Source organism: Labrus bergylta, chromosome 3 (assembly GCF_963930695.1).
Source record: "Labrus bergylta chromosome 3, fLabBer1.1, whole genome shotgun sequence".
Taxonomy (NCBI): Eukaryota; Metazoa; Chordata; class Actinopteri; order Labriformes; family Labridae; genus Labrus; species Labrus bergylta.
The window spans coordinates 5,469,599-5,481,896 of record NC_089197.1 but is presented as its reverse complement, the minus strand read 5'-3'; the positions used below and the strand labels follow the sequence as shown (position 1 = coordinate 5,481,896).

Here is a 12,298-nt window from a genome sequence, read left to right as displayed (position 1 = left end):
CAACTCTGTTTCTGCACATTTACATTTAATCTTTCATATTTAATTTAATCTTTCATATTTAAGACTTGTAATGTTTAGTTAAATCCTGGTTGTATAGATTCACATTCTTATTTTTGATATTTTTAGTACTTATTTACTTTGTATTTAATATTATATTGTGTTTAGATTTGCTAACATTGTGTTTTTTACTCATAATGTGTGTTTGGATAACCTGCTGCTGTAACACCACAATTTACCAGTTTGGGATCAATAAAGTAATTTTATTCTGTTCTATTCTATTTAGCTTTAAGCAAAAACGTATAGGTATTGTTTCAATGCTGGGTTTTTTAATTATGACGTTTTATGAAAGCCAATTTCTGTCAAAGCAAAGGGAAGTGAGATTCTACAGGACTCCTGAATGTGTCGGTATGTTCAAATTAATGATTATATTTCCTCAAATAACAACAAAGTTTATTTAAAACAGCAACCTTTCTAGAAATGAATAAAGAAAAACTTTCACAATATAATAAATAATATAATAAAGAGTACCTCAATTTAATGACAGTATCTAAGATTATAACTAAGCATATCATAATCTGATAATCATGAAACCCTTAGAATAATAACTTAAAATCTTTATGTGATGGCAAACATTATCACATTTTTATTTCATATTTTATATCATATTTTGGTGTAATAATGACTTTGAACTCGACCTCATAACACCATAAATTCTCTGATAACCTTATATCTGAAAATGATGACTTTTTCTCTAAAATTAAAATATATCGTTATAAAGTCTTTCATTCTAATGACCCACATTACCATTTTTTCATCACATTACCACGATGAGCTTCCATAACATAATCTGCACTGCACAAATATATGTGTTATTGTTGTTAGAATATATGATGCTTATAATAACATTTGATTACAGTTGTTCTGTCCATAATTATCTTAAAGGTTACCAAGAGAGAGGTCTGTATGATGTTTATTAAAAAGTCTGGAAAGACTTTAGCTGACATGGAGGCATGCATCCACATTGAAACATTTAGTAATAGGTTAAAGAACAGCTGAGTCCAGATGCATCTGAGGCCAAAATGGTAAGTGGACTGCACTTATGTAGCACTTTTCCAGCCTTCCAGCCACTTAAAGCACTTTTACACTACCTGCAACATTCACTCTTTGACACACACATTCATGCTCTGAAAGCAGAGGCTGCTCTGGTTAATGCCCATCTGGTCAGCAGAACTCAACACCTTCACACACATTCACAGACTGATGGGTATTCATAGAGGACAGTGGGGTGTATATGGAGTATACCCACTTATTTTTCAGTCTCAATAGGGTAAACCCACTTCTAAATTCCCTCTGATTCACAATATTCAGTAGTATGCTGCAATTTGTTTTCCCTAGAATGCTAGAGGAGCAACTTGGGATTCAGTATCTTGCCAAAGGAAACTTCAAACTGCAGGAGCTTTGGATCAAACTGCCATCCTTTCAGTTGAGAGGTTAGCCCCCCCCACCCCCCCCCCCCACCACTGAAAATCAGCAGGCCAACGAGTCACCATTTTTAATTTAGGTAACAACATTGCTTTTCCTTTGGCAGCGCCTTCAGAGAAAACATTATGTAATTGTTTAATCAGTGCTAAGGCTCTGTGAATTGAGAAGCGTGTACATTTCTTCTTTTACAAATGCAACAACTCTTGTCTTGTGTTGTGTAAAGTAGAAACGCCCCACGATGCATTCCAATGAGTTTATTTTGTAAAAGTCTTATTCATAAACAGCAAAAACAGTTTACAGTAGATTACAAACTCTGAAAATGCAAAACATGTTCCAAATACGAGCATAACAAAGATCTGAAACAAAAAAAAAAAAAAAAAAAAAGCATGAATATACAGACAGAAGATGTCTTAATCAGCTATCGTCAAAAAATAAATAGGTTTATATCTCATGACAACAACAGTGGAAGCAAAGTAAAGGCAACTGGCACAGAGTCAAAAGACAATGGAGTCTGGTGTCATCTTGAGTTAACCTAAGAAAACTGGCACAGGGACATTTGGAAGGTTTAGAAATGTCTAACTGTATTATCACGCTGTTTGTTTCCACAACTGATCAAATCAATCTTCAGTTTCCTTAGACAGTTAATGTGGTTCAATTTACCGTCAGGTTCAGACGTTGAAGAGCAGGACTAGTGGATTGTTTATTCTTGTTCTTTCATGTCCCTACAGCATACCAAAAATACCTGATTTACACTACCAACCAATGGACACCTTCATATAAGAATGATCAGGAGTACAACAGTAGATAAGAGTACAACATGCCACTTTAAAAAGCTTTGAAATATACAGTGATCTATTTCACAGATACACAGAAGAACAGATGTATCACTTTCCCATAAAAAGATGAGCTGTTACCTAGAGCAGTCCGAGTAGAATAATGTCCCTATATTCTACAAATCAAAATATACAGATATTGTTAATATTGAGTTACAATGTGTAACCCTGTTGTGCACAACACTTCATACATTTATCTATGTATTTCCATTCCTCTTTTTTTTCGGATTACATAAGAGTAACATATAGGGTGATGGGATAATGTTTGACAATTACTGAATATTCATTTCATCTCTCCTAATTATCGTTGTAAAAAAAAAGAAAAAAAGAAGCAATTTCAAGCTACAACTAGAGTGATCAGTTCACTGTAATACCCAACATATATCATAGATGGTAGGAGAGTATATATGCATTTGTACACAGTGACAGGTGATCATGAGTTATACACTGTGATACTGTAGGTATGAACAGCTGAGTTGTAATTACTCATCGGTGGTTACCTACGCTAAAGTGTGATGATGAAGTATCGGGAAAGACACGAGACTCTCCAACCCACTTTTAAATCCGGCCTAAATAGGACATGAGGTGACATTATTGTAACATGTCACACGATGGAGACAAGATGCATCAACATGTAATTCTTATTGTGACACAGATTTCACAATGTCATGTAAAAATGACCTTCTGAGCATCGATTTTCTAACACTTACTACAGAGACTGTAAGTAATGTTATTCACCATTCTGAAACATACTGTATATACACAGCTAGTGACAGGGGTAGTGGTGAAACGGATCACGGTATCACACCCAAAGGTTGTTTTGTCGAAGGCATGTGATCCACAGATTAATGGAAAAAGTTATCATCATGGGGTAAAAGAAATGTACAGTGTGCAGAGTCTCAGTGGAAAGAAAAGTGTGCCTGGATTGAGATCCGCTGTATAATATGAAGACAATTCAGTTCTATAAATAGATATTTTTAAGCACATTTTTTGTGGACTTTCACACAGGAATTGGCTGCAACGCTTCGTTATCACAGTGTGTATGTATAAGTTGAATCAAACAGCGCTTTGTCTTTTCTCCTCTCACTGTTTTTTTTATGCTGATTTCCGCTGGTGGTTGCCAGTGACAAAAATCAGTAGCTCCCTCGTTACATTATTCAGAGGCGCTGCTTGTCAACAGGCAACAGGGGGCCCCTGAGGGCTCACAAAACCAGTAAGACAGTAAGATACCTCCCTAAGGGGATCCCATGTAAAAGCATTTACCTTCGTTGCAAAGTGTTGCATGTATTATTTGTGTGAAAACCAAAAAATGTCGATGAAAGTCAAACAAGAATAATGAAGAGGAATTATTGGTCTTTATGATAGAAAAAAGAAACATTAACAAAGGGGAAGGGGAGTAAGCGCCGGGACAACAACAGACATTATGGTGATAAATACGGGTTGTAGGGCCCCCAATTATTTTTTGCCTGGGGCCCCAACAGACTCTAGACTCTCCAGACGTTATCCTGAACCCTGTCGTCTTTAAATTTAGAAAAACAAACTCCTCTCTACGGCGCTGTGTTTGGTCCAAAAACTGTAGACTGTTATGAGTCAAAGCTTGTCAAAAGCTTGTACAGCAAACCTGTTATTCACCAAAAGATTTCCAATTTCTTCTTTTCTTTTTTTTTGTATGTGTGGCTGATCAAAAAAAAAAAGAAAAGATCTGAGCTCCGTTCCAAACCGTGAGATTTGTGATCCATTTCACCACTAGTTGTGGATAAACACGACTGATGTTCTTACAGTTTTAAAATGTCAAATACAGGCCTATGATTAAATGTTAAATAGTTTATGTAACTTTGGGCCACCCTAATCGCCTTAAAGGGGTTTTAAATAGCTTCAAAAATAAATGTCTCACAGGTCATAAATGGGGAATACCTAACACTGTTAGTCTGATTGGGCTTCAAATAAACTGTTATCACAACACCTAATGGTTACCAGTAAAAGTCTTCAAGTTCTTAATGCCCCTTCAATCATCCTGTATTTTCTTTTACTTACCAAGATTAGCTGACACGCATTAAGAGTCAGTAGATAAAAATTGTTACAAATCTACCAATAATTCTTTTGTAGTTTAGAGACTTTGACATTTTTGCATTGTCCGAAAAAATGTTGTGACATAACACCGATTCTCATCCAGGCATCCGCATGGGGGAGTGACACCAGGATCAGTTATGGATGCATTTTTCAAACACACTGGAAGTCCAACAGAGAGGTGGTGGAGAGACGATGGTGGCCAGTAGATGGTGCTGATGAGAAATCATATTGTAGATTCACCTCTCCAACGTCACAGCTACAGAGAATGATTTCCCTCTTTAACGCTTTCTTCATTTAATGTTCTTCTATGAGCAGCTGGTTCTTTGGGAAACAAGAACAATGACACACAGTTATTAAAAACTCATGTTGACTAAAGTTATTATTATTATTATATACTCAACTACTGTACATATCTGAATATCAAGACGACCCCAATAGTTACAAAACAACCCCCACATTTTCTGAAGAAGACTTTTTGAAGTCTAAATCTTGTTGTTTGAAATAAATAAATTCCTGAATCCCACCTTACTGTCGGTGGTATTTTGCATGATGTCATTGTCGGGGTCTCCTCCCTCCGAGCCGCTCTTCTGGTCGTCGTCTTTCCCGTCCTTCTCCAGGTCGTCCTCTCCAGATGAGATCCTGGATATTTTGGAGGATTTCTGCCACAGACACACAGATCAGAGAGCAGGAAACCGTACGGAGTGTCAGTATTTTAATGTCTAACAGCATGTATCAGGGTATCAGGGCATCATGCATTGAATTGGTAAGATGGGGTCAAAGGTTCAGGTTTCAGTTCAGACAAATGTTTTCAAAGTGGGAGGTGCCAGAGGACTTCAAGGGAGACGCAACATGAGAATAAATAATACGTCTGTCCTGTCTTCATGACAACAGTCTGTTGACAAATACCGCTGTATGACCGACACCGCTTCGTCTCTTTTTACTGTATGTTTTATTTTCTTATTCATCGTTTCTTTCGGGATCAGACACGGAGCAAAGAGGATGTGGGTTACAAGACACGATCCGTAGGCGGCAAAAGCCCGGGGAATATCAAACATGTAGAAAAGAGCGCCGGTGACGTCAAAAGCGACTTTCTTAAATGTTGAAAGATTTTCAACTTGAGCGCACGGAGCCGCTGCACAAGCGCTTGGAAAAGAGACGCTGCACTTTTTCTCTGGGCGGCCGCTTTCTGCTGCGAGCGCTCTCTCCTCGTTGCTACCAATTAAAAAAACAGACGCTGGCGCCCAGAAAAGATGTTAGGAGGACACGGGGCCGAACTGGAGCAAAGTGGATCGATATTTATACACTATAGTGAGGGAGGAGACAGATTGTGGAGCAGGTGGAAGAGAGGAGAAGAAGTGTTATGGTTGGAGAGGGGAGGAGCTCACATAAAAGAACATGTAGGAAACATGTTGAAACACAAACAAGCTGAAGGAAGCGTCAGTGTGAACACAGTGCTGGGGACAACAAAGCCAGAGGAAGTTTGACTTCACTCTCTTTACTCTACAATATATTTAGTTAGGAAATATTTATTATCTCCTATATCAATATTTAAAATGCTGCATATTGTACCTTTAAACCACCAATGACAGAACAGACCTATTCATTAAGTTTTATTGCATTAATTAGTTATCAATCAAAGATCATTTAGTCACCTCACCATTTCAATTATCATAAATATATCTCACCGTTACCTGCTGTTAAAAAGAGGTTATTCATTCTGAAAGGAATAACTGTGTGTGTGTGTGTGTGTGTGTGTGTGTGTGTGTGTGTGTGTGTGTGTGTGTGTGTGTGTGTGTGTGTGTGCGTGAGAGTGGGTCGGGGACTAAATAATCACCACCACCCCCCCTACCCTAAATTCATTTTATATTTGTAATGATGATTTCAGTTCCCTTTGTGCAACAAACCTAAACAAGCACACTTTGTGTTTGAACGATGTGAGGCTACACACACACACACACACACACACACACACACACACACACACACACACACACACACACACACACACACACACACACACACACACACACACACACATCAGCACACTGACTCCCCAACAGCGGAAAGATTCTTTCTGGATGCACATGTGCTGTACATAACGGATCCCAGTTGCTAGGCAACAGTGGTTGCTAAGTGAAGAGCAGGATGCATGTGACTTTTTCAACCTGCTTCCATTTACAGCAGCGACGGCTTCAGCGCTCGTACAGTAACACGGTGTGGCAGTGCTCGTCGGTCTGCAGCAAAAAACACGTCTCCACCCCTTCAACTACAGGAGCTTTGTTTTCAAAAATACAGGCAAGGTCAAACGCAAGAGGACAGCATGATGAATACAGTGAGATACTGACGTGACTGCTTCAATGAAATGTGAAGAAATGTCACACACATCAGCCAGAAGAAAATATTTCTCTAATGAAAATACCCTTTTACTGAAAGACTGAAATGTGGACAAAAAAACCCCTAAAGAGGAATAAACTCGTCAAACAGGATCCGCCATCTGCGATAGTTAATAACAATAAAAGAGTATGTCTCCGGTGCATCAGTGATAGTGAGTGTTTCATCCTGTTTTCATTCATCAAGCACGGTTTGAAACAGATCGGGAGGTTTACCTTTAATCACCATCAAGCAACAAGTTGTAGGAATTATTAACTGTGTTGTGAATCATCAAACCGCAACCATGACTCCAAAGTAGCAGTTAATGCGACCTCTTGAAACGCAAAGACCACGGTCCATAAATTAAAGTATCTGAGCCTGGATTTTTCCTTTCACACCTTCTTTCACCCCGGTCTGCCAAATAAGAAAGCTGGAAATGTGGGAATCACAAGATTGCTTATAAGCGATTGTATCATTTTCATGCTTGTTATCATTGTTTCTTTATCTGTAGAGATCGTCTTCTGACCCTAACCTGGGGCCCCTCTAGGTGGGCTTTGTCTGCTGTCGGGTATACACAGGTATATGGAGTCTCCATACACTTCATCTCCTCTGATTCACATCATTGATTGATTGACAATATTCAATAGGATGCTGATTTTTCCCCCAAGGATGGAGAGATTGGAGAGTACACAGCACTGACTAAATATAAAGGAGGAGTCTAACATGTCACGGCTTATAACAGATGCAGTTTATTCTTTGCTGGACGGGACAATTAAAAAAGAATTAAGAGTGTACCCTCTTCTTTAGTCACCACTACACACTAGTGACATGAACATATTACCGAGAATCATGATAACACATATTCTGTAATGTTTATTTAAAGGTGTGCATGCCTATTCTGTCGGGATTTTATCAATGAAAACGATTCAAATTGATGTTAATTGCTTTTCTGGGATACAAGTTAGGGAGTCCGAGGCGCTGAGGGAAAGGAAAAACAGTTTTTGAACTGTTGGTCCACATGATTCGTCTCTGCTAACTGTGCTGGTACCTTAGATGCAGCCGTCTTTTTCCGTTTGGATCCAGTCTTGTCCCCCTTCAGCTTCTCCTTGTCATCCTCCTCGTCGACAAAGTCGCCCTCCTCGCCCTCGCTGCTGCCGTCCGCAGCGTTTCCCCCCTCCTCTGTTTCTGATGAACTCTGTTGCTGGATGGCCTGTGCAGAAACAATATTCACCAGTTTCAACTAAAACAAATACTAAAAAAAAAAGAAAAGTAATGCAAGTTCCACTGCTAATGACATTTCAAGCAAAGACAATTCATCCACCTGACGTACCCAAACCTCCCCCCCCCTTCACCTTAATATGTTTCCCCCGTGTCTTCTCTCTGCTCCTTACACATAAGAGACTGCCCACTGACCTGATAGCCTGTGAACTTGACTCCAGGGTTGTTCTCGATCTCCCACAGGCCCTCATTAAAGCCTTTTCTCTTGTTAGATTTGCCAAATTTGTCTTTATACTCTTTGTAGGGCAGAAGATCCTTAGGGCCCAGGAAAGCACTAAAGAGAGGAGAAGGGACATTTACAGAAAAGCACAACATGTTTCAGGAGTCTAATTCAGCAGTAACCGATATATGAGCAGAAAATAAGAGCTAACTAAAAATTTGTGTATATAATAACCTATAAAATACCCATCTGTCCATATTTACCTTCAGAGTTTAGTTATACAGAATCCTCAACATAAAACTTCAGTGTTTGAAACACAGAGAGATTTCAGTCTTAATCCTTTTTTAATACTAACTGAATATATAAAAGGTCAGGAACTTCAGCTTTAATGACTTGCTCACTTATTATTTGATATGTTTGCACATTTTACAGATTCATAATTTATTGAGAAATTAAATAGGTGAAAAATTTGTAGAATTCTTGAAAAGTTGGGAAGACAAGGCTGGACCTCGAGTCAGAATAATAACGATGACTTCGATGCTACAGGCTGAACTTTCACAATGGAGCTTAAAAAAAAAGGTTGAATATTGCTCAAAGGAATGTAATAATTGTAATTGTTGAGGACTGCGTTGGCAGTGGTTGGACAACACTTAAGAGTTACAACTTCATGTGGCAGCCAATGTCCAAACCTATCCAAGTCCTGTATGGTGCAGTTGTATCACAATCTCCATTAAATCTGTATATGGCACTGTTAGTGTTACTGGAAGGCTGCACATCCCGGAAGAAAAAAAGAAAAAGGGTGCCTACGTTTCATGGGTGCCAAAGAAGAAGATGGGGTACTTGTTGGCAGGCGGTTTGACAGCTCCTTCTGGAAGCTCATCAATCTGAAGGACACAGAGAGAGAAAACTGTTACTGAATATTTATCACACTCCTGTTTTTAAAGATGTGTCTGTTACCTGTCATCTGTTAGATTTGATTACATTACCTTAAACAGTAGAAGCCTCGATGTGGGCTACTTAATGTAAACTGAATCAGTCAGTGTGATGGCACAGAGACTCTGCTGGTAACTTGTTAGAAGAGGTTAAAAATGGAGCCTGGCAGCGTGCAGCACTGTGCAAAACAACAGCAACACACAGGCATGACCACCCATGTGCGCTACTCAATCTGATGCCACACTATCTGTCTGCTACCTACTTGGCCTTAGTGTAAAATACATGATTTTACGCAAATAAGAAGGTTGCATAGAAGTGCTTGAAACAGGCGCTGCGGGTTACCTGAGGTCAACTGACTCCGTTATTCCTTATAGTCTTATGAGACAGCTCCATGCAAATATACACCTTAAAAACACGTGTTGAACTATTTACTGAACATTACACGTTATAAAACTTCAAGCAGCAGCGGAATGGAGTAAAATTATAATGCGTAATGGAGCCCCCCCCCAAAAAAAAGGTTACGTTCTTTCACATTTCTAACATGTCTTCATTTTGACTCAGCCTGGCGGAAACAAAGGCTTCTTCTCTACAAGACGATGTGCTTTGTCACAAACGCAGAACAACGTGTGTGTGTTTAGAGTCAGCCTGCGCATAGGTCGAGGAACGCGAAGCATCCCTCCTGTTCCCCCAGCGAAGCAGCGGCTGTATTGTGTAAGTGAACCCCGCCTCCCTTTGCTCCCAGCCCGGCCGCATCCCAGACTCACCCTCGCCGGCCAGTGCGGGTATCCCTTCATCTTAGCGAAAACCAAATCTCCTGCCTTGTACTCCCGCGGCCGTGGACGAGCCATATCTCCTGGATAAATACGGAGCTCTGACGTGACGGTGTAATCCGTTTGCTGTTCTCCCCGGGGCCCTCAACGCAGGGCTAAATTATCGACCATCAATGTTTTTATATCAAGACTGCAGTTTACACGGAAATAAATAATTAAAAAAAAAAACGCGGAACACGGGGCCTGAAAGAGGTCTATCCTCTTACGCACAGAATCAGGTGTAAACGTGATGGAGAATGGCTTAAGTTGCAGCAGGGTACCTGTGAGGCTGTCAGAATAGGAAAAAAATCAAACTTCCGCTTCCGAAATAAAAGCAAAACTGACGCACATTGTTATTTATTTCAGTCGTTGGATTATTTTTAAATAAGAAATACATCAGAGGTATTATATTCAAACTAAGAATTAAACATTTAAACAAGTTGGCCCACTGTCTTCACTCCACATGGGCCTGACACTTTGACACAGGATCTGTCATGTTTTGGTTTACAATTAATGATAGGCCTACGTGACAACATTTTCCAGAACATCACCAACCACTGCACATTTATGATTGTATTGAAACACGGAGTTTCAGTTTAAAAGTTGCCTGTTTTATTGGTCATACCCAGAAGTAATGACACTTTGCAGCCGCTTGGTGGCAGCATTTCCTAAGTGATGTTGGCAAACTGAGGCACCCGATTCTGTCTTGAGCCTTGCAGACAAAAAGCAGGGCTGCAAAGAGAACCAGAATATTGTACTCAAGTAAAATTATTAAATAACTTGGATTAAGTAGAAGTGGAATTACTGGTCTATAAATCTACTCAAGTGAAAGTAAAATGTAATTGTTCAACATTTACTTAATGTTTGTGATGTTTGACCATCATATTTGCCGGAGTGATGCACAAGTTCAAGTTATATTTTTCCAATTTGTCACAAGTCTCTTCAATATTAAAAAAAAAAAAAGTGGAAAAAATCAAATTGTTTTTGAATTCTGAGAGCTGTAGAGTGTGAGAGTAAATGACATCGTATCAGATTATTTTTTTTTTGTTCCACTGGATGTAAACTGGATCGCCCCATCAGGGATGTGTTCCTTCTTCTTCTTTTATTTGTGTTGTACACTAACGAGTGTCAAAGCAAACGTGAGAACCAGCATATCATTAAGTCTGCTGATGACTCAGTGATCGCTTCCCTCCTCAGCACTGACGACCCGGATCACGGACTGCTGCAGGTCATCCTGGGGGGGGGGCGGCTGTGACTCAGTTGGTCGAGTCTGTCGTCTCTCAACTGGAAGATTGGAACTCCTGCAGCAACATGTCCGATGTGTCGTCTTAACCCCGGTTGCTCCCGCTGCTTTGCTGAAGATGAAGATGTTTTCTTTTTTCTTTTATTGAATCGGTTTTTACTTTCAGCAGAGTCACCTGGTACGGGTCACTCAGCGTTAAGAATCACAACCAAATGCAGAGGATTAAGTATCTTTGAGACTTTGAAGAAGGCCCAGTCAATCCAGATCATCCTTTGTCCAAAGAGGTTATGTTGCTGCCGTCAGGCCGCTGATTCATCCTGCCAGCATGTTGGACAAAGACACTGAGGAACTGATTTGTCCCTGCTGCCATTGTCTTTTTAAAAACTATGTGATATTATATTTATTGTCCATTGGACTTTGTACTTCTTAGTGTCCTTCTGATGTTGTATGATTGCTGGCTGTATGTATTTTACTGCTGACTGCAAGGGGATAGCCTTGAACCATGAGTGCCAGCATGTCCCCTTTAGAGATACGTCACAATGTTCAGGTAAAATGTGTTGATATGAAATCCTTTTATTTTTATTGAAACCAGCTATAAAATAACATATAGAATGAAACACAATAAAAACACAATAAATGCAAGCATGAATAAAAATGTCAAAATGTCAAGCTCAAATTGTATTAAATGAAATAGTAAGTAGCCCAGTTATAACAACACTACAAACTGTATCAGCCTCCAGAGCACACACTCACACACTCCCATGCTACAGAGTTAGATCTATAATACTTTTTATACATAATGAACACTGCCTGTGACATTTTATCCCACAGATATCACAAGAAGAACGACATGCACAGTGTCCATTAAACATTTATTAGAGAACATAACCAATTATTCCTGCAGATGAAAGAAGTATAGGCTCCATGTTTTCAGCCTACCTTTAGCATAAATGATGTTGCGCACACAGAACCTTAGTTTACATCCATCCTGCCTCGATCTTGTTGACCTGTCTGGATATTTTAATAATCTATGAAGTTACGCTTTTGTGCCTGTTGACATCACCTTTTTGATCGTTCTGTTGTATGAATTCTTCAGCGACATATGAAGTCTAACTAACCA

The 12,298-nt window shown here is 39.4% G+C and overlaps 1 protein-coding gene across 1 annotated transcript; it reads right to left on the bottom strand.

Moving 5' to 3' along the window:
* Positions 1–1,721: 1,721 nt before the first annotated feature.
* hdgfl3 (HDGF like 3) lies at positions 1,722–10,187 on the bottom strand. The gene is made up of 6 exons (XM_020658561.3): positions 9,891–10,187; positions 9,001–9,077; positions 8,169–8,307; positions 7,804–7,965; positions 4,910–5,044; positions 1,722–4,706 (listed from the first exon to the last, which is right to left on the bottom strand). Exons 1-6 carry the CDS (start codon positions 9,972–9,974, stop codon positions 4,680–4,682), a joined length of 624 nt encoding a protein of 207 aa, XP_020514217.1. The 5' UTR covers positions 9,975–10,187; the 3' UTR covers positions 1,722–4,679.
* Between the last annotated feature and the right edge of the window lie 2,111 nt (positions 10,188–12,298).